Consider the following 23,364-nt stretch of genomic DNA (forward strand, 5'->3'; position numbering starts at 1 on the left):
ACATTTTCAGATTATATTTTTGGCTACTTATCATAAAGCTTTGGTAAATCAGTGAGTCAAAGGATTATGTCATTCTGATACATCCATGTTAATGCAAATTAGATGAAAACCAAAAAATCTGTTTTGTATAGGGTCACCTGCAGCTAGTCCTCAAAGCAGTGATAACAGTGATACCCATCAGAGTGGAGGCAGCGACATTGAAATGGATGAGCAACTTATTAATAGAACCAAACATGTGCAACAGCGACTTTCAGACACAGAGGTATGAAAACAGTCCCCCCCCCCAAAACAGTTTTTGCATTTTTAGGTTTCTGCCATGTTTATCCTTTGAACTGGGAATATAATCCCAGTTCAGGCCTCTCTTCTATTTTAGGTAGTATTATTGAGGTTGTTTAGTTTTCTTTCAGTTTTTTAATTCCCTTTTGTGTTGATCAAAGGAATATGTCATGGCTGTGGCAGGCTTTTAAAAAGTACAGTGTGTTAATTATTTTTTTTCTTACTAGTTTAAATAGTTATTTAAATCTATTTGTTTCTAAATACAGGAGTCCATGCAGGGAAGTTCTGACGAAACTGCCAACAGTGCTGAAGATGGAAGCAGTGGTCCTGGTAGCAGTAGTGGGCATAGTGATGGATCTAGCAATGAGGTGAATTCTAGCCATGCAAGCCAGTCAGCTGGGAGCCCTGGCAGTGAGGTACAGTCAGAAGACATTGCAGATATTGAAGCCCTTAAAGAAGAAGACGAAGATGACGATCATGGTCATAATCCTCCTAAAAGCAGTTGTGGTACAGATCTTCGGAACAGAAAGTTAGAAAGTCAAGCAGGCATTTGCTTAGGGGATTCCCAAGGCCCATCAGAAAGAAGTGGGACAAGCAATGGAACAGGAAAGGACCTGGTTTTTAACACTGAGTCATTGCCGTCAGTAGATAATCGAATACGGATGCTAGATGCCTGTTCACACTCTGAAGACCCAGAAAATGATATTTCAGGGGAAATGAATGCTGCTCATATAGCACAAGCATCTCAGGAATCTTGTATTACACGCACTGGGGACTTTCTTGGGGAGACTATTGGGAATGAATTATTTAATTGTCGGCAGTTTATTGGTCCACAGCATCATCACCACCACCATCACCACCATCACCATCATGATGGGTAAGTCTGCTTAAAAATAAACAGCATATGGGGCTGGCCTGGTGTGTAATGGTTAAGTTCACGAGTTCCGCTTCAGCAGCCCAGGGTTCGCAGGTTTGGATCTTGGGTGTAGACCTAGCACCACTCGTCAAGCCACACTGTGGTGGCATCCCACATAAAATACAGGAAGATTGGCACAGATGTTAGTAATAATCTCCCTCAAGCAAAGAGAGGAAGCATTGGCAAGAGATGTTAGCTCAGGGCCAATCTTCCTCACCAGAAAAGAATAAATAAATAAACAGCTTATATTTCCTTTAGGGGAGTAATTATAGCCTGTATTTATTTAATTCCAGTGTGTTGTAGATACATGTCCAGTAGGAATATAGTGTAAACTATAAATGCATACCACAAATATGTAGTTTTTAATTTTCTAGTGGGCACATTTAAAAAGCAAAATGAAACAGGTGAGATTAATTTTCATTACAAGTTTTATTTAAAGTGGTAATATCTCAAATATCATCTCCACATGTAATTGATATAAAAAGATATTTCTTTTTTGCATAGTAAGTGTTCAATATTCTGTGTGTATTTTACACTTACAGTACATTTCAATTTAAACTAGCCGCTTTTTACATGTGCAGTGGCCACATGTGGCTAGTGGCCTACATATTGGACAGCAGACATCTAGATCTTCACTTCCTTATAATAATTGCCTAAAAGCAGATATAAGATTGCTTGTAGAAAATTCCATTCAAGTGTGATCACAAAAAGGGAAATTTTATGCACATCCTAATTTTAGGGTATTAATAGGAATGAAGCCTCATCATAAAACTTTTTGATTATCTCTGAAGTATTCCTATGGTATTTAACAGTAAGTGATTCTGAAACTTAATGGTGTTTTGATATTGAGCAAGGTACTTAATTTTTCTTTCCATTTTCTCATATATCAAATAAGAACAGTAGTACCTATCTCATGGGTTTATTCTGAGCATTTCATGGGCTAATATGATTGGCACATAGTAGTTCAGTAAGTGTTAGCTGCTGTTAATTATTACTGTCATTATAAGTAGTAATATTTGAGTTGATGGTGAGATATGAATATGTGGTTTATCAGGATGAGTTTTCTTAGAGTTGGCAACTTGCCAGTCCTTTCAGAATTTAATATGGTTGTTTGGGAGAACTGCATATCCATGCATTTTGCTACTTTATTTCCTTTTTTCATTTTACTCTTCTCACTAACCCATATGAATTTAAGGTAATGTTTCTCAGCTTTGGCAATACTGACATTGTGGGCCAGATAATTCTGTGTTTTGAATTTGCAACTATGTGAATGCTTCCCTGTGCATTGTAGGATGTTTAGCAGCATCCCTAGTCTGTATCCCTTGATGCCAGCAGCATCTCCCAAGTTGTGATAACCAAAAGTGTCTCTACACATTGCCGGATCTCCCCAAAAGAGGGGGCCAAAATCACCTCTGATTTAGAGCCACTGGTTTACGGTGTGACATTATAAGTGTGCACATTCCAAGTTCTCCATAGAGCAGCTCATATTGAATACAAAGCTATTAGTTCATAAAACTGAGGTGAAATGTATTCAGTTTGGCACATTGCAGATCTCCTTTAGTCTTCACATCCACACCAACCCCCTACCCTGTAAGACTTAATGATTTAATTTTTTATGTTAGCCCTTTCCATATTCTCTGTGTATGGTAGTACTTATGAGTATCTAAATTAATCCTGAACTTTTTTCTTTGTATTATTTTTTATTGTCTTTACATTCTTTTTTTCTTTTCTTTTCTTTTTTTTTTTTTTCTTTTTGAGGAAGATTAGCCCTGAGCTAACTACTGCCAGTCCTCCTCTTTTTGCTGAGGAAGACTGGCCCTGAGCTAACATCCGTGCCCATCTTCCTCTACTTTATATGTGGGACACCTACCACAGCATGGCGTGCCAAGCGGTGCCGTGTCCACACCCGGGATCCGAACTGGCAAACCCTGGGCCACTGAGAAGTGGAACGTGCACACTTAACCACTGCGCCACTGGGCCAGCCCCTGTCTTTACATTTTTAGAGCACCCAATATAGTACATTTTAGAAGTGAGTGCTTAACAAGTGTTTATTGAGTTAAAAGTTTCCCAATTAATTTTAACTGCATCTAGATTGCAGCCTTAAATTCAAGTGTTTTCGTAGTAGCTACCTCGTTTGATCATGAGGTTATATGAATAAATGTAAACAAATTTTAAGGTTTCACGTTGTGATTTGACTTTGTATGGTAATTATGTAACAGTAAGTTTACTGATCTTCCCTAAAATTATTCTCTTTTAATTATTTTAGTGAAGTGTGTTGATGGGCTGGAGAATATGTGGGTATATTATGTAGTTTTGACATTGTGGGCTTTTTAGTTTTTGTAAAGTTCTTGATATTTAATATTGTTAAAAAACAATTGTAGGAGCTGGCCCTGTGGCATAGTGGTTAAGTCTGGCATGCTCTGCTTTGGCAGCCTTGGTTCTTGGTTTTGGATTTCAGGTGCAGACCTACACAGCATCAAGCATGCTGTGGCAGCAACCCACATACAAAATAGAGGAAGACTGCCACAGCTGTTAGCTCAGGGAGAATGTTCCTCGGCAAAAAAAAAAAAAAACCCCAAAAATGTAGCTTTGTTCTTCAGTGTATTGTAACTTGTGCCAGATGTTTTTGAGAGAGATTTTTGTGATTCACAAAGTGTGTTTAAATGTGTAATTACTAACTTTCTGCTCTTCTCTGTGTTACAGGCACATGGTCGATGATATGCTAAGTGCAGATGATGTCAGTTGCAGTAGCTCCCAGGTCAGTGCAAAATCAGAAAAAAACATGGCTGATTTTGATGGTGAAGAATCTGGTTGTGAAGAGGAGCTAGTTCAGATTAATTCACATGCAGAGCTAACATCTCATCTCCAACAACATCTTCCCAATTTAGCATCTATTTACCATGAACATCTTAGTCAAGGTAAGGTTCTGTAGTAAGTAAAAGATCTTACTTTCTTTAAAACAGGAATAATCTATATTACATTATTAAAAGGAATCTACAGTTATGATACTTAAATGTTTTTGCCAAATAACTTTCATATGGTAGTTTTCTTTCTAAGGGAATGAAATTATGAATACTCCATCATAAAGATAAAGACTGTAGTTCCATCAAGAAATATTTAGTTAGGAAAGGAAATATATAATAATAATACATATAAAAGTTATAGCTTTGTATTTTAGAGAAATCTTAGGACCTAAAAGTAGGAGATTACACAGGATACATATTGTATGATTCCATTTATATAAAATGGCTAGGATAGCCAAATTTGTAGAGATAGAAAGTCGATTAGTGGTTGTCTGTGGCTAGGGAGGATTGAGGAGACATACGTGACTGCTAAATGGCAGTTGGAGTGATGAAAACATTAAAAATATGGTGGTTCTAATCACTCTAAATCCATCTAAAAAAAGTAATAGGACATGACCACACTTGGGAGAATGCAGTTCAGAGGAGGTTAAAGAGTTGTAGAAGAAAAAGGAAGAATTGGAGGAAAATTAAGAGGAGAAAACAATTTAAAGTTGGCAATTTAAAGGTTTATATTCAAATTCTTGCTTGGTTAGGTGCCATCAGCACCTTCTAGCCTAGGAAATGGGTTTTTGGATGCCAGTGCATTACAAACTAAGTAAATCTGATGGATTAGATTTATGTTAAAAGGCCATGGTCAGACTTGGAGACACGACTTGTGGACCTTGGCAACAACTTAGTGATTTCAAACCTTTCTTGTACATAATCTAGATAAAGTTACCTTGACTTTTTTATTGTTGTGTTATTTCAGTTGCTTGGAAGTGAATAGGTTAAGATTGAGATCAGTTGAATTTGATACCGTATTTATTAAATTTTCACCATTCTTCTGTTCTTATCCCACTTTGCTTTTATTCAGTATTGTATGTATTTTTTTACTATATAAAGTTAGAAATTGAGCAAAATTATTAAATGTGTTAATGCTCTCCAAATCTACCTTTTATTGCTATGTATTTAATGCTATAAAGAACTCTTTCAACACCGTAAGACAGACAATCCAATTTAAAAATGAGCAGAAGATTTTTTAATGCATAAAAAGATATAGAAATGGTCAATAAATATATGAAAAGATGCTCAGTACCTCTAGTCATCTGGGAAATGAAAATAAAACCATGGTGTGATACTGTACACCTACTAGAATGGGTAAAATTAAGGACTAGTGATATCAAATGACTCTATGAATGTAGAGCAACTAGAACTCTCATACCTTGCTGTCGAGGAGTATAAAATAGTACAGCCCTTTTGGAGAAGTGTTTTATCAGTTTCTTATAAAATTAAACGTGTACCAACCATATGACCCAGCAATTCCTGTTCTAGGTTTACGTAAGAGAACTGAAAACGTGTCCACAAAAAGATTTGTACATGAATGTTCATACCTGCTTCATTCTTAAGAACCTCAACTGGAAATTAACTGGTAGATAAACAAATTGTGGTGTATTCACATAGTGGAATACTACTCATCAACAAAAAGGAAAGAACTGATACATGTAACACCACAGATGAATATAAAAAAAATCATTCTAAGCAAATGAACCTAGAAAGAATATACATACTTATATCATTTATATGAATGTCTAGAATATTAAAAAATAATTTATAATGGTTTAAATCCACTCAAGGATTACCAAAGGTTTGGTGGTGGGGATTGATTATAAAGGATCACAAGGGAACTTTTTGGTGTGATATAAATGTTCTGTGTCTTGATTATGTATTATGTTATATTTTAATAAGATTAATTTTAAAGAGTAAATACAGAAACATCCCATCTCCCCCCGTAAAAACCCCCAAAACGCAAGCCACAGACGGGGAGAAGTATTTGCAAATCATGTCTAATAAAGGGCTTGTATCCAGAATATATAAAAACTTTCACAACTCAGTAGTAAGACAACTTAATTTAAAAGTGGGAAATGATTTATATCACCAAGCAAGGTACACCAATGGCTAATAAGCACATGAAAAGGTGCTCAGCATTATTAGTCATTAGGGAAACGCAAATTAAAAATCACTGTGAGATTCTACTGCATACCTATTAGAATGGCTAAAATGAAAAAGAGTAACCATACTGATGTGTTGTGGAGGATGTGGAGGAATAGGAATTGATACTCTGATATACTGCTGGTGGGGATTTAAGATGGGACAGCTACTTTGGAAAATAGTGTGGCAGTTTCTTCAAATGTTAAACATGCATTTACCTTATGACCCAACAATTCACTAAGTATTTACTCAAGAGAAAGGAAAGCATATATCCACATAAAGACTTGTCAGAGAAGTTTTTATGGCAGCATTATTCATATTAGCCCCAAACTGGAAACTATCCAAATGTCTGTTAACTGGTGAATGTATAAACAAAATGCAGTATTTCCACATAATGGAATATTATTCTGTAATTAAAAGGAACACTACTGTTATGTGCTTCAACATGAATGAACCTCAAAAACTATTTTGCTAAGTAAACAAACTCAGACGTAAGACTATACATATTGTGTGATTCCAGTTACATGAAATTTCTAGAAAAGGTAATTTATGGGGATGGAAAAACAGACTAGGACTGGGGAATGTGTCAGGGGATAATTGTAATTAGGTATGAGGGAATGTTTTAGGTTGGTAAAATTTTTCTACAACTGTATCGTGATGGTTGCGCAATTCTCACTTTAATGAAATCAATGTATGTATACAATTCAATAGGAAAATTTCATGGTAATGCTGTTAAAAAAGACAAGCATTTTTCCGTAATATGACGGAACTAGTGGGAATTTATTTAGCCTGGCACTCAGAAAGTCTGAATTATTATAATAGAACCTTTGAACTTAATTGAATGTTTTGGGTAAATCATCTCTAATAAAAAAAAAATTTTAATGTAGGGATATAAAACACTATGCAGAAGGTCATTTAGAGGAATGTTCCTTGGCTGTAGAGTTATTTCAAATAAATTGTCTTCTTTATGCTTAATTTGGATTTCAGGTATTTATATACAGTTCTTTTGACAAGTGAAAAATATTAAATGATCATGCTTATTACAATAGTGATGAGACTATGAAAAGAAAACTCTTTATTTCACTTTAGTCTTGTCAAACTGTAAACAATACTATTCTTTGCTGTTTATAAAGCAACTATTGTGTTAATCTTTTATTGTTTTTATTCTGTGATGTAAGAAGAGATTTATTGTTATAATTTACTTTGGATTTGTTAACATTGCGAATGCTGTAGTTCACTTCACAATTTCACTCAACTGCGTTCCTCTATAGTGTGTTATATTTTGCCCCTGTAGGACCTGCAGTTCATAAACATCAATTCAACAGTAATGCTGTGACAGACATTAATTTGGATAACGTTTGCAAGAAAGGAAACACTTTGTTGTGGGATATAGTCCAAGATGATGATGCAGTAAGTTATTTAATAGAGCCAAAAGACTACAAAATCATAGTAAGATGCAATCAGGACAAACAGTAACTTTATATATATTTTTTGTAGGTTAATCTTTCTGAAGGATTGATAAATGAGGCAGAGAAGCTTCTCTGTTCCTTAGTATGTTGGTTTACGGATAGACAGATTCGAATGAGATTCATTGAAGGTTGCCTTGAAAATTTAGGAAATAACAGGTAAATAAGAATTTTAAAATTATTTATGCAGTAGTCAAAGTTCATTTTGTGTATTGTTATTGACTAGGTGTGGTGGATTCATAGCATTTAATGCACCGTTATCAACGTATTTTTTTTAGTAATTGTGGTTTTCATTTTAAGTTTAAAGAGTTTTCTCTCACAGGGTTCATATTTTATCACTCAGTCTTGCTTTTTTCAGCACTCTTGATTAGATCTCCAAAAGAAACAAAGGAATAATAATGTATTCTCTTCTTGACTCTGGGAGCATAGTGGTGATTGCTCTGTTTTTGTATTATAGTTAAATGTTTTTGAACTGTGTCATATTATATGTAAAAGAAGCTAAATAAGATAGCGAAGTTAAACTTAACCTGAAATATAAACATTTTGATAATGACATTGTTCTTCCATCTGGATGAATCTTTTATGTCTTCTGTAGTGCATAAAGAATTAGATTGGTGTTTTTTCTCTAGTTTGAATTCTGCCATGTATTTATATCCTTCTTATTGGGGCTCAAGTGATTACTTACAAGTTTCTTGATTTTCACTTCTGTTCCATTGGTACAATTTCAGATTTCCCTTGTCTTATATTGCTTTGGTGATATTCCTTCATTCTCTGCTGTAATGAATTCAGTTACTAATACAATATAGTATGTTATATTATGTGTTTTCAGCTTACCTTTGCCCAGGCCTGATTTAAAATCTAATTTTATCAAATATTTAAGTGCTTCAAAATATTTTTTTTACCTACTTAGAAAAAGTATGTACGATATTTTATTTTCTACATTTGGTTTTTAAAGGGCTATCATTTGAACGATTACAGTAGAAAAATTGCTTGTTCGTGTATGTATAAGAAACCCCAAACAGACCTTTGTTAGTGGATCAGTTGCCTCTTTTCCCATAGGTTTAAAAGAAATGCTTTTAATGGCTGGATGGTATTTCATCATTTACAAAGGTATTACAGCAGTTAATTTTGAAATGTTAATTGTCTATTAAAAGTCTTTGTGAAACCACTGAACAGTTTTCTTAAAGCTATTGTATCAATTTATATTTCCCATATGTGGATCTGCATATCCTACGATCTAGTAATTCCACTGCTAAGTATGTGCCTTAAGGAAATACATCCAGATGGTCACCAAAAGACACATTCAAGAATGTTCATAGCAGCACTATTCAAAATAATTAAATATTCTTTGTGTAGTTATCCAAATACCAAAAAAGAGTAGAAAGGAAAATTAAATTGTGAACTGTTTGTTGATTGAAATAGTATAGAGCAATAACAGTGAATGAATTGAAACTGCACAGAACAGTGTGGATGAATCTCATGAACATAACGTTGAGTGAAAGAACCCAGATATAAGAGAATATATCTATTATTCTATTTATATAGAGTTTAAAAACAGGAGAACTGTTGTATTTAATTGTCAGGATAATGGTTACTCTTGGGTTGTTAGTGACTGGAAGGGGGCACAATGAAAGTTTCTGGTATGCTGGTAATGAATTATTTCTAGATATGGGTGCTGGTTACATAGGTATGTTCACCTCCTAATATTTTGAACTGTCACTTAGATTTATACGTTTTTGTATGTGATACTTCAATAAGAAAAAAATTGTAAAAGATGAAATATGTAACCTGTAAGAGTCCTGTTTTCAAATATTAGATAGTGATATGGGCATAGACTCACAGGCCCATCTGTTAAAAAGATTGCAGGCAATATGTGAGACTGTAAGATGGTTATTTCTAGAAGGTTGAGTTATCTTTTTTCTTTATGCTGTTTTCCAATTTTTCAAAAGTGAGCATATATTTCTTTTATAAGTAGGGGAACTTGAAAGAGACGAAAGGAAAAATCGGTGTGTAAAATGGAAAATTGTCACTCTGGTTTTTTCATTGTTTTAAGTTGCCCAACCCCAAATGACTTGAAGATGAAGCATTTTTCATTTATTTGAGGCAATTCCTGTATCTTAACCATAGTTACTTAATGGTGTATTGAACCTAACCATGTATATATAACATAACTATTATGTTGAGGTTAATTTTGCCCTCAAACTTCATTCTTCAGAGGGCTGCTGTATAATGCTAGTCTTCCTGTGAATGACATTAGTCATGTGTGTTAGTACTTAGAACATAGTGACATTTTCAGCCTGTGAAATATGCAACACATCCAATGTATACCAGCTGAACTTACTGAAGTTATTGTGCAAATTGAAAAAAAAAATTAGTTTTGAACACATTTTTAAAATCATTAGTCTGGGTTTCTTGATAAGAGTGATCTCCGCCCATGTCCCCCCTCCCGCCCCCCAGTGTCACTGTCAGGAGATATTTTTGGTTGTCACAATAATGACAAGGATTGGAGGTGTTACTACAGGTCAGGGATGCTTCTAAACATCCCTCAATGAAGAGGACAGCTCCCTACAATAAAGAATTATCTGGCCCAAAATGTCAGTAATGACACCAGAGTTTGAGAAATCCTGTTTTGCATGTAAGAATCCTTTCTCCAAACCTACCCCCCTGAGTTTACCATCACAGTAAGAAAGGAATGTTGCACAAGAGCGCTTATATTAATAGGAAAGCTCTTCCTTATGTTGAGACAAATGAGCCACTGCAACCTTAACTCATTTATCATTTTCCTGACATTTGACAAAAAAACAGGTTTACTTCTTGATGATGTCTTACATACTTGAGGTTTTATGTTTCCTTATTTTCTCTATGCAACTTTTTCATTTTCTTTGCAGTTTCTCACTTGCCATGTCAGTATTTTTTGTTTGTTTTTGCTTTTCTATGGCCATATTCCAATTCATTTTATAAAATAAACTTAGCTTTTTTTGAGCACTGTTTTGTGCTCCTTACTTCTCAGGAAGCATGGAGATTTGAAAAAGAAAATTAAAGTCTTGCATAAATTGCCCATAATTTTACCATTTATACGGATGACTGTAAATACTTTTTAAAAATGCTTGCGTATTCTCTCTTTGTGATATGCAGTGTGTGCTTTGTGCATGTTTAGCTTTAGGCAGATTGTTTTATAAGGCACATGTAATGTTTCGGCATTGTAGAAAGTTTAGAGTTACACATAAAAACACATGGTAGACTGGTTTGCAGAATGTTGTTGTAAAGTGAGAGCATGAGGCAGACAGTAGCTCCCACAATGAAAAGTCCATTACTTTTCACCTTGATTGATGTTTGTTACCAAGGATGAGTGAGATAAGACTGCTGTCCAGTGAGTAGGTGGAAGTAGGGGTCGGGTTATAATCAGCCCTTTTGGTATTTTATGTTTACTAGAAGGCAGGTCCACGTCCTGTGCCTAGGCACCCCCTGAAATTCTGTGGCCTCCTAAGAAGTGAATTTAGACGACTCCTGGGAACCTGTCCAGTGTGCTATTTTGTGCCATTCTTGATCCTCTGTAGATGCTTAAATCCATGTGTTCAGATTTTTTGCCTTTGTATACAAAAGATTTTTTGAGTATAATGGTCACATGTATCAGGGATCCTGTTTGCATAAATAATGGTTCATATCATTAAGAAATGGATGCTACCATATACTTTTTTTGTTTTGTTTTTCCTCAGTAAATACTGTATTATATACAGCATTTCATGTCAACTTTTGGTATATACTCTAATTTATAATGACGTTTTGTAGAACACATCAGTCTTCTTAAAATGTGGAGTCCACGATTAGGAAAAGAATGTCCAAATGTGACTTTGTGAAGACCACCAGTAAATGTGTCCATTCTACCAAGGCAACATAAAGTTACATTGGTAATTCTAATAGAAACATCACACTATTCCCTAGTAATAAGCTTCTGGTTACAACAAAAACTCTTAGAATCAAGCAAAGAACTAGGGCAGTTTACTGTAATAGCATTTTCCTTGAGTCTAAAATTAGTATCTTGTTATTCTGGATCATTGAACCTTTTATCCAAACACATTGTTGCCTAGGATTATGTGTTTTGGTATTTGAAATTTTCACTCTTGGAAGAATTTGTGAAATGTAAGTTTGAATATATAACAATCTTTTTTAATATTGAGTCTTGTTAAGGTGTATCAGCAATCAAAACTTGGGGCAAAAAAGTTGATAAATCAGTGTGACACCTCGTAGGTGTTATAGGTGAAATACTGCAGCATAATTTCAGTTGGAACAAGTTGATAGGTTGGATCTTGTGAAGTTTCCTTTACCATTGAAGTATAAATTATTGTCACCAAGGAAATAAATTATCTTCCCCATTTTGTATATATGTTATTAATTTCAGTCTGTAAGCAATACTTTGTATCATTTTTCCTTTTAAATTTATCAGTTTAAATAAAATGTTCTGGTGTTTTGAGATCACTTTGAATCTGGATTTGGTCATTTCTTATAAAGTATTCTTAAATTTATAGCACTTAAAATGTGTGTCTTCTGTGTTCTTTGAACTTTTTTAAGAAGAAAAATTTGGAGTTTTTCTGATAATCTTAGGAAAAACTTTTAAAAAATATTTTAGTCATTAAGATGTAATCATTCCTTGAAAATTTAGTGTTTATATTATAAATTTTGGAGAAAAGCATTCTCCTTAGTGTAGGAGTAGAGGCAAGATGAGTCCCATTTGTACATTCTTATTTTTGGTTCCTCTTTTAGATGAATCCACACCATTATTTGTTCAATTCAGCCAGTATTCACTTAATGTCTGGCTTCCTATTCTGTAATGTCAAGCATCATATGCTTGCTTCTACATTACATTTTATAAAATGGAAAACATGTTTATTGCAGAAAATCTGGGAAGTAAATTTAAACAATTTAGACTCAACACCAGTGACTGCAAAAGTGATAAGATTTTCAGGAAATATACAAGTATTGCCCACTATAAGACTTGAGATAGTTTCTTCTTAATGGAAATAAGATATAGTATCTCTTTCTAGTCTTTGTTTCTTTATATTTTAGAACCATTGTTGAAATCACACTAGGCAAACAATTTTGAAATTTGCTTTTGTGAAATTTGCTTCTTTAGATGAAATTTTTCTATATTCTTTTTTCTTTGTGATGCCTCTTACTGATTTCATGCTTGTAAAGCCCTAGATCAAGTTAATATATATCTATTTGTTCAAGTTAATATTTATTCTAGTGTTTTTTGTTTTTTTAAAAAGATTGGCACCTGAGCTAACAACTGTTGCCAATCTTTTCTTTTTTTCCTGCTGTTTCTCCCCAAATGCCCCCCCTCCCCCGCCAGTATATAGTTGTATATTTTAGTTGTGGGTCCTTCTAGTTGTGGCAAGTGGGATACCACCTCAACATGGCCTAATGAGTGGTGCCATGTCCACGCCCAGGATCTGAACTGGCAAAACCCTGGGCTGCCGAAGTGCAGCACGTGAACTTAACCACTCCGCCACAGGGCCAGCCCCTCATTCTGGTTTTTTATGTCTTAATTTTTAGGAAAAACTCCACTAATGTTTCGAAATTTTGACAAAGGATTTTAGATAAAGAATCTAAAATTGATTCCCCTTGATCCTCCATGATCCATTTTCCGAAGCACCGTTACTGTGCAGCTTGTTAAAAAATATTTAAAATTTTAATATTTAAAAGTATATTTGAAAAATTTAGATGTTTTTGAATATTTAAAGTATGTTTACTTTGCACTCACTGGATATCAGGCCTTTAATGTCTCTATTACTTCACTGTATACTGCTTTTAGTCTATGCTAATGTGGTTTTGATCCGTTAGGATTCTACTAACATGCTGGATTTTTTGTCATCTGGTAGTAGATTTTTCTGTCCTCATCCTTCATGATTGTTAGATAGCATTTTACACTGTTGATTTTTCTCCTTCCTTGAAAATCTTGCCTTTAAGTTCTTTGCTGGTTCATTATTTAGTCAAATACATATTTAGCGTGTACCATATGCAGGGATTTTTAATGAATAAGACAGTTTTTGCTCCCATCGAGCACATTCTACTGGTAGACACGTTAAATAAAGGAATATTTGTTAAGTGATGATGAATGAAGAGAAATTGGGAGGGAATCAAAAGGAATAGAGAGAGGTTACTGGGGCAGTGGAAGGGTGTTATTTAATATAGAGTTGTCAGGGTCATCCTTTCTGTTGACAGTTGAGGAAACCTAAATGAAGTTGAGGGAAGGAGTTCTGCAGATATATAGGTAAAGAGCATCCAAGTAGAGGCATAGCAAAGGCCCTGAGGCAGGAAAGTGCTTGTGTGTGTTGAAGGGATAGCAAAGAGGAAGATTGGAAGGAAATTAAGTTAGACTGATAGGAGGAATGGGGACAGGTCACACAGGGCTTTGTAGTCCAAATTAAGTACTTTGGGTTTTGTTCAGAAACAAGTTGTTTTCTAATTTTTCCTACTCAGTATTCACCACTGTTTCCCTCCCACTCAGGAGTACAACCCTGTGTTCTGATATTCCTGGTGCTCTTCTCAAAAAGAGTAAGCAGTTTGGAGAGACTTACCTGTATACCATACTTGTGGGTAGAGCACCAACTTTCCTCTTTTTAAAAATTCTCTTATGAAGCAATATTGGCTCCTGAGTTTAAAAAAAGACATTGAGTAACTCATTAGAATTTGTCTTGCTTCTTTCGAGGCTCATGCAGCCAACCTCCTTGCCTTCTAAGACTTGAGTTATTTGTATGTCGGTACCTTCCCTATACCCGTTCTTTTCAGAAGATAGGCATACTCAGATCTGGTTGAAGTTTTAGAGTGATTTCCTGTCCCTTTTTTGCTCCTTCATACTTGAGGTGTATATGTGGTGAGCTTCCATTATTAACATGGCTCATAATGCAATGATTCTCAACTTGAGTGCAGATGATTAATATTAAGTGAGAATTAGGGAGAAAGTGATAATTTGTGTAGTTTGAAAAAAGCTCTCTACATTATTGCTGCTCAGAATGTAGCCCACAAACCAGCACTTTTTCATTTGTGTCCTTGTTAGAAATGCAAAATTGCTGAACCTACCTCAGACCTACCTAACCATAATTTGCATTTTAACAGAATTCCCCCAGGTGAATCAAGTGCAGGTTAAACTTTGAGAAGGCCTGGTCTAGATAATTTACCTAAGCTGCTGCTCCTTATTTTCCTTGGTTAAATCCTCAGAAGCATCCATAACTTATTAAAGAACACTTTCATGAAAAAAATTTACCTTTAAATGCTCTTCACTTGCTTTTATACTCAGATATTTATAATGTATTTTACTTTAAAAGTCTTGGGTTGGAATTTCAGATCTTAGATTTCTTGCCTCAATGAATAAAATAAATTTATACTTTAGAAAAAAATTTTAATGTTTGCATAAGAAATATAATTGTAAAGTTCATTAAATCCTTTTATTTAAGATTTTAAATCTGAATTTCTGTAAAAAGCTAGAATTACTGATAGTTATTGAATAAAATAATTTTAACTACTCTTTGTTTTTGCTCTTTCAGATCAGTAGTAATTTCACTTCGTCTTCTTCCAAAACTGTTTGGTACTTTTCAGCAGTTTGGGAGCAGTTATGACACACATTGGATTACAATGTAAGTAAATGAAAGAAACAAAAGTATTCATTTTAGAGAGATTTTTTCCTTCAAACCATAGTTATCAAGCAAAGTTTTGAATAACTTACTAGCTTTTATTCTGCACCAAGAAAATTTGAGTTTCATGTGTTTCAGATGTTTTCTAGATTTCTCAGAGTGCTATCTCTGCTGCTTAGCCCCATGGGGATTATATCCCAATCACCAGGAAAATCTGACTTTTGTATTCTTTGTAGTTTCAGAAAAATATCGTAGAAATTAATGCTCTAAGTTTCAGGTAAAGATTTTTAGTATATCTGGCCATAGCAAAGCTTCATCTCCTGATGAAGATCCACAGTAAAATAAACATTCTAGGGTGCCTTTAATATTTTTCCGTTACTAGTAATTGGTTCTAGACATTACGTTGGGGTAATCTTGACTCCATCTATTACTCCTTTACATTTGTAGAGAATTTATGATTTATGAATGTTAGAGTTCTTTCAAGGTTACTAGTTTTATGTGAAATTGATTCAATTTTTGGTAATATTCTAGAGAAAACTGGCTATCACCATCATTTCCTTAAGCTCTAAGAATGTGTTATGTGCTTTATTCAAAAAACTTTTGGAGCGATTCCAGAGACATTTAAATTTTAGGAAAAATTAGACCTGTTGAAGGATTCATTTGTGAGGTCACACAGGATGGCTTTTTACCTAATTCCTTCTCAAATCTAAAATTAAATGGTGAGAGCACTTGTTTGTTTTCACCATTTAAAAAATTCTTGGAGGTTTGTACTATGGTTCTAAGTAGGATGAAGTTAGTTATCCTGAGTTATAGCCCTTGCTGTTTATTGCTCTTTTAAAGAGGATCTGTTTATCCCGAACCTCTATTATCTTTTTAAAAGCATGTTAGAAAGTCTCTCTTTTTGGTTAATGTTACAGTGTGACTCTAGTGACAGTTCCATTTGTGAGTGCAAGAAAGGTCCCTGAGATTCTAAACAGGGGGGTAGGGGAAAGCATTTAGCATCCTTTAAGTATAAATAGAGTTAATCTTATTTCTTTGACTCTTCTCGTGATTTTTAAATGGCTGAATTGCAAAATTCTAATGTTTTAAAGGGATTCACCTGTTGCTAACTTGGGCAAGTTGGTGACATACTGTAGCCATTTGAGTTAAGGAGTAACTAACTTATTATAGAAGTGGCAAACTGAATATTCAGTTACTTATCAAGGACTTGAACCTAAGTATATTGAGTTGAAACTCTTTTATTTCCGTAAATTTGATATAAATAAGATCAGTTAGTTGCACTTCACATGGTTTCCAACATGAGACTGGTATCCTAAATCTCATCAAGAGGATCACTTAGAAGAACTCTGAGCTCCTATGGTTAGTTGGCATCAATAATAAAAAACTTCCACGTATTGTGAATCTATTATGTGCAGCAGCACTCAACAAGTCAACATTTGGTACATATTATCTCTTAAACTCTTATGGCCCATATTTTAAAATTAGAAATTGTTATCCCTGATCCTCTTGGTAAGTCTTCAGGTAACCAGTAAACAGACTTCAAGAGGTTAGGTTACTTGCCCAAAGCCTTGCAGCAAGTGTATTGGAACTGGTTTCAAACTTAAGTCTTACTGAACATTTTCTTTCTACCACTTGCTCTTCATTAAGTGATTGGCGAGGCGAGAGTAACTTATTTTGGAAAGAGGGCTATAGCAAAAACATGATGTAAGTTACATTAGACGTTTTGGGATTTTAATACATCTGTACATTATAGCAGATGATTTGCTAGAAAGTCTTGTATGAAATAGATTGTTAGGAAAATTTATGGACTCTAGGATCTCTGATTGTATTTATCACTTTTTTATTCTAGTGTTTCTAGGTTATTTTGGAACTTAATACTTGAATGTTTTTTTTGATTTAAAAACTTGTTAAAAACAAATTATAAGGACCCACAACTAAAGTATACAACTCTGTACCAGGGAGCTTTGGGGAGAAAAAGGAAAAATAAAAAAATTAAAAACCCACAAATTATTGACAGTAAAAAAAGAAAATCTGATTGATTCAGTAAGTTTATACTGTATGTGTTCTATGTGCCAGGCACTCTGCTCAGTTCTGCTAAATAATTACCAAGGCACACAGTCCATTCCTATATGGACTGTATCATACTGTTTTTGGTATTAACTTATATTAGTCATTTATAATTAGCATTCTGCCAGACATTTTATCCCCTGCACAGGGATAAACTTGAGATCAAAAAACAGTGGTTCTTTAAATTCATAAAAATTAAGGTAGATTGCTTTATATCTTTTCACAATTCAAATATAAATAGAGCTTGTAAGTTTTGATAATTGAAAGATTTTGCATTTGAAGATTTTTTTTAGATATACAGTTTTTTCCTTCCTAGAATAGATTTATTCTCTTACTCATGCCTTTAAAATTATTTCTTCTTTCAATTGGGTCAGGTGGGCAGAAAAAGAACTGAACATGATGAAGCTTTTCTTTGATAATTTGGTATACTATATTCAAGCTGTAAGAGAAGGAAGACAAAAACATGCACTGTAAGTATCCTTTAACTAGCTTAGTTATGTTTAAGTGTTGATTGTCTTTCCTCCAAGATAATTTTCCAGTGTTCCTACTCCTTTTCTTTCAATGGTGATAAATATAATGAAAATTTTAGTTGTAAAAATTTTAAGAGATAGAAAGACTCTTTTTAAGTTGAAGAATTTTACAAGGTTATTTTTATAATTCTTTATCTTAGAGAAATGTAGGTTATATAACTTTCAGGGGCTGGTTAGCCTTCACTGTTGAGTTCTGTTCAAAGTCATCGTTTTCAGGGATCAAAAGTAAATATTTTTTCAGAAATCATCAATATCCTTGTCTTCTTTCTTTCTTTTTTTTTTTTGAGGAAGATCAGCCCTGAGCTAACATCTACTGCCAATCCTCCTCTTTTTGCTGAGGAAGACTGGCCGTGAGCTAACATCCATGCCCATCTTCCTCTACTGTATATGTGGGACACCTCCCACAGCATGGCTTTCCAAGCAGTGCCATGTCCGCACCCAGGATCTGAACCGGCGAATCCCGGGCTGCCAAAGCAGAACATGCACACTTAACTGCTGCGCCACCAGGCCCGCCCCCTTGCCTTCTTATTAGGCCATTGATTCTAAAATTTTTAAATATTCGAAACAAATAGATTTAACATATAGTTAATTTAAAAGCTTTTCCTTTATTATTATAATTGGATTCTAGTATTAGAAAGTTTAGAATACATATGGAAAATTTAAAAACTGTGATGATGTAACTGGTTAATATTTCATCATCGAAAATATTTTAAAAATTAGCAAGTGACTTTGGATAAGAATTGGTTGAAATTGGTTAGTGGTATAGCTGTGTTTAAAGCTTCTTATAGGGAGATACCTGCATAGAAGGAAACATGTAAAATTCAGAAGTTTTCTGCTTGTGAGTTAATAATTTGTGGGCTCTATGGCTGAGTTGAGGAAACCAGATCATTGTCAGTATCAGCATGTCAGTGAATAAGAGAAGTAGCCACAGCGATTATTGTGAAAATACCCACATAGCAAACTTCCACATAGGTGGAAATTGAGTAGACTGTAGGAGTGTTCAGAGAAGCAATAGACCTTTAGGCATGTTTATTCACCTTCAAAAAAAATGAATTCGCTCATTTTTCCCCAAAAGTCAGTTCTTTCTCCAGATTTTACTATGTCCTTCAGAGTACACCCATCCTCCCAGTCACCTAAAACTTGGTGACTTGGAGCCTTTTTTATATTTTTTATTTCCAAACATGAATAATAATGATGGTGATGATTAAAAACAGCCAGTGTTCATTGATACTATGTGCCAGATACCATTTAAGTATTAGGTATTAACTTGAAGATACACAACAACCCATTTGAGGTAGGCAGTCTCATTTTAGAAATGAGAACGTTTAAGCTATGAGCTGATAAATAACTTGCCTAAAATCACACGTTTTATAAATATTGGAGCCAGGATTTCTATAATTCATTTTATAAACACACATTTTATAAACAGTGGAGCAGTCTCTTTTCTGTAATTCATATTGAGTGCTGCATTATACCGTTGACAATCTCTAGTTATCTCAGTGCTACAATATATCCCATGTCTTTCCACAAGTTGACATTCTTACCAACACTATTCCACTCCTTTTAACCAACCTCTCTCTATCTTCTTGCGTCACTCTCCCCCTATGCTCGTTAATTCCTTATCCTTATTAAATTAGGAAGGCAATATGGTATTGGTGGAAAACACATGGGCTTGAGAATTATACAGACCTGCGTTTAGATTATGAATCTATTGTATTGACCTTATTTAAATTATTTACCTCTCTATTAAATCCAAATTATTTGCCTCATAAGTTTTTTTAAGAATTAAATGAAGTAATTTATTAAGTTGCACCTGGCACATAGTAGATTATCTATAAATTGTACTTACCTGGGTAAAACACACTATGTTACGAAACAAACAAGAAGCTCGCCCCTTACGCCATTTAGATTCTTCACTGTATAAAAAATAAATTCTAGTTTCTTCAACCTAGTATTATGTGTCCTCTAGAATCTAAATTCAACAAACCTTTCTTGTTTATTCTTCTGTAGTTTTGTTTTTTTAGACATCCTATTCTATAAGCCTATCAAATTATTTCTGAGATACTTCCTTAAACTTACTCTATTCCATAGCTTTGCTTACAAAAGTTACCACTAGGCAAGATGAATTCTCTTTAAATCCTGTTACAATTTTAGGTGTTCTTCGTAGTCTGTGTCCTTCTTTAATTATTCTCCTTGAAGCAGAAGTCGAGGATAATCGTTGCCGCCTGAATCTGAGCATCTCTATACATCCTCTCTAAAAATCATAAGGTCAACAAGGAGTGGAAATAAAACCACACATGACCCACATCTTCAGCATTTTTAGGAGACAGTGAATTCAAGTTACCTGTCAATAGAGAAATAAATACTGAGTTATGAAAGAGCTCCCACCTCAGCCATAAGCCTGTGGGTTTAAAGAGTAGGGATAGGAGGCTTAAGAGAGGGGAGTGGAAGACATAAATGAATCATCCTCAGAAAGAGAAAGTCCACCATTCAGTGCCAAAAAATGAACACAGATCTGAGGCATGGTTGTTCACAGCATTGGCTACAGTGAAGTTGCTCACTTTATTAGTGGAACCAGATGTGGAGCCTCCTACAAGCTTTGCTTCTGTGATGAAAAAGATAAATAGAGGAGTGGTGTACTTTGGAGATGAATTTTATACTACCCTAGGGTACACCACGGTATGTTTCCAATCGTCTAATCTCCTTTACTGCCTGGCATTTTAGGAAAATAAAACCTTAGAACAGAGAGATGCTGTCTGAACTGTTTTGCTGTAACTCCCTTGTTCCTTCAGGCTGTGAAACAGAGTTGTACATGTGCTACTCTTTGTTAAAGCATACTGACTTGATGAGTTTGTGGCACATTATTTTCCATTTTCAGTGGAAATTACTGTAGGCGAGTTCTGAGATTTTCACCTAGGACAAAAAAGATCTTTGTGGCACGAAAGATAACACTTCCTTTTCTAGATGGACGTGTTACATATTTCTTGAAACTCAGCAACTTGAGTTTGTCACTAAAGTTTTGTCCCTGTGGGGGGATTATTTTTGTCTTATATTTCTTGTAATGTCAGAAGCCATGGACAAGCCCATGAGAGTTTTCAGTATTCATGTCATCTTTGTTTTTGCATCCCAGAAAATTTCCTGGTGATTTCAACTGCCATGGGACCCTGAAAGAGCAGAGTCCTTTGAAGTGTGGAGCCAATGGCTCTACTGTGGAAGGTAAAGAAGGGAGGACAAAGGGACTGGATCCATGCCTTCTTGGATTATGGGTCCCTTACTCTGAGATGCAAGTATAGGGGAAGGAAGTATTCAGGAAATAAAGGTACTTTGTAAAGGACAAGACTTCATTCCCATTTTATGTCTGTGACCAGTATCCCACAGCCTCAGGCTCTGAGAAGTGCAGTAACTTGCTTAAAAAGCACAGAACTGTTGGATGATAGAACTTGTATTTGAACCTGTATTCCAAGGCCTCTCCGATAAAATCTCTGTCCTTTTAGTAAAAGGAGAAAAAGCTGTTAAGAGCTGTTCTTGAATTTTATCTGGATAGCATTCTAGACTGTGAGTTGTTTACTATATTTTCGCCTCCCCCAGCCACCTTGGCACATGTAGTTCCATCTTCACAAAGTGCACTGCAACAATAATGAAGCAAAAGTTCATTTTTGTTTGCAAACCTTAACGCAAGACAGTAAAAAGCAGCAAAGATATCTAGTAAACTCATTTTTTAGAAAACTTTACTTTAAACTTCAACATTGAATCTAGTGTAAGTTTTGAAACCAGCTTATTTTGGGAAGCTTTTAAAATTTTGCACTTACTTAAATATTATATGAAATTGAATTAAGAGGCTGTTTGATTCTCTGCAAGCAGGGGTAAGATAAGGGCTCAGAGTGGCTGCTGCCTTTGTTGGCAAAGTAATTTTGGCAGTTCACCCACAACCAGCCTTTTTATTTGTGACAGAGAGATAACTCATGATTGATTTAGTCTCATTTATTGGGTGCTCAGCTGCTTGTGGGTTCTGGATTGTTATGGTATTACAGACACTGTTCAATATGCAGTTCACAGAGTTGCTAAAGGAATCTTAAAATCCATATCTGATCGTTTGCTCCCTCTTCCCCCAACACCCTTCAGTGACTCCCTTTTCTATCCAGAATAATACCAAACTCTTGTGACATTCAGACTGGTCACAATCCAGCTCCTGTCTACCTCTTTAGGTTCATCTCCTATCCTTCCTCCCCCACAGACCAACACTTGATTCTTAAAATGCTTTTCCTTTGCAAATGCCTGCAAACTGAATTCCCAGAGAACCATGTGAAATCACCTACTTAACAAGCTTCCAAAGCAACTCTTACATTAACCATTGAATTTTGTGTACATGAATTAGAAGTGCTTAGATTTAGGGGGCCGGCCCGGTGGCGCAGCAGTTAAGTTCACACATTCTGCTTCTTGGCAGCCTGGGGTTCGCCGGTTCAGATCCCGGGTGCGGACATGGCACCACTTGGCAAAAGCCATGCTGTGGCCCACGAATAAAGTAGAGGAAGATGGGCATGGATGTTAGCTCACGGCCAGTCTTCCTCAGCAAAAGGAGGAGGATTGGCAGTAGTTAGCTCAGGGCTAATCTTCCTCACAAAAAAAAAAAGTGCTTAGGTTTAAAATCACATTCAAAAATGCCAATTGTGTATTAGCTGTGTTCTTTATGAACTAGATTTATGAAAATGATATTTTCATTAGCGTTTCTTGTTTAAGGAATTGTGTTAATCACTGGAGGGACAGTGATAATGAAACGTAATTTTTAGTTACAGATATAGTTTTTTATTAACTATTCTCATTAATGTGCATATTGCATAATTTCAAAATGACGTATTTGTTTTATTCCACTCTTGAGTTCTTACACACTTTTTCATCATTTAATTTGAAAGTATGTTTTCTAATAGTTTGCCGACTTTTATAATTTCTTAATGTAAATCTCAGCATTTGGCTTATGACCATTTTGTGTAACCATAGTTATGTAATTAAAATATTTAATAATTGTGAGTTATTAAAATTGAGTTTTACTTCTTTGGTGTAATTTAAGATTAGGGCCATTAAATGTTTAAAAATAATTAAGAAATAGGATCTTTCAGTTAATTATTTTAATGATTTTTTTAAATATAGGTACAGCCATAGTGCCGAAGTTCAAGTTCGACTTCAGTTCTTGACTTGTGTGTTTTCAACTCTGGGATCACCTGATCACTTCAGTAAGTTTTTCAATTAGCATTTTAATCAATTTTTAGATCTGTATTGACTCTTGTCAGAGTCCAGTCAAAGGTACTCATGCCTTTAGATTCCTATAGTGATTAAATTATCTTCAATACTGAATGTCCTCTCAGTCTTTGTAGCAATATGACTGTTACCCTGATGCATTCTTGCTTCAATCTCTGATAAAGATGGATAAACGATCTTTGCAGTGGATAAATGACTCATTTCAAGAACAAAATATTTGGGACAGAAGAACAT

General features: G+C 34.8%; 1 protein-coding gene across 5 annotated transcripts in view; it reads left to right on the top strand.

Moving 5' to 3' along the window:
* Positions 1–23,364, top strand: part of USP34 (ubiquitin specific peptidase 34) — a 251,930-nt gene that overhangs the window by 104,189 nt on the left and 124,377 nt on the right. For all 5 annotated transcript variants that reach the window (XM_046661136.1, XM_046661132.1, XM_046661134.1 and 2 more), the window contains exons 14-21: positions 132–262; positions 543–1,153; positions 3,896–4,110; positions 7,478–7,593; positions 7,681–7,808; positions 15,194–15,283; positions 17,722–17,817; positions 23,023–23,105. In XM_046661136.1, the coding sequence (XP_046517092.1) occupies positions 132–262; positions 543–1,153; positions 3,896–4,110; positions 7,478–7,593; positions 7,681–7,808; positions 15,194–15,283; positions 17,722–17,817; positions 23,023–23,105 (1,470 nt within the window). The remainder of the gene's footprint in view (positions 1–131; positions 263–542; positions 1,154–3,895; positions 4,111–7,477; positions 7,594–7,680; positions 7,809–15,193; positions 15,284–17,721; positions 17,818–23,022; positions 23,106–23,364) is intronic.

This window comes from Equus quagga, chromosome 5 (genome assembly GCF_021613505.1).
Source record: "Equus quagga isolate Etosha38 chromosome 5, UCLA_HA_Equagga_1.0, whole genome shotgun sequence".
Lineage (NCBI taxonomy): Eukaryota > Metazoa > Chordata > Mammalia > Perissodactyla > Equidae > Equus > Equus quagga.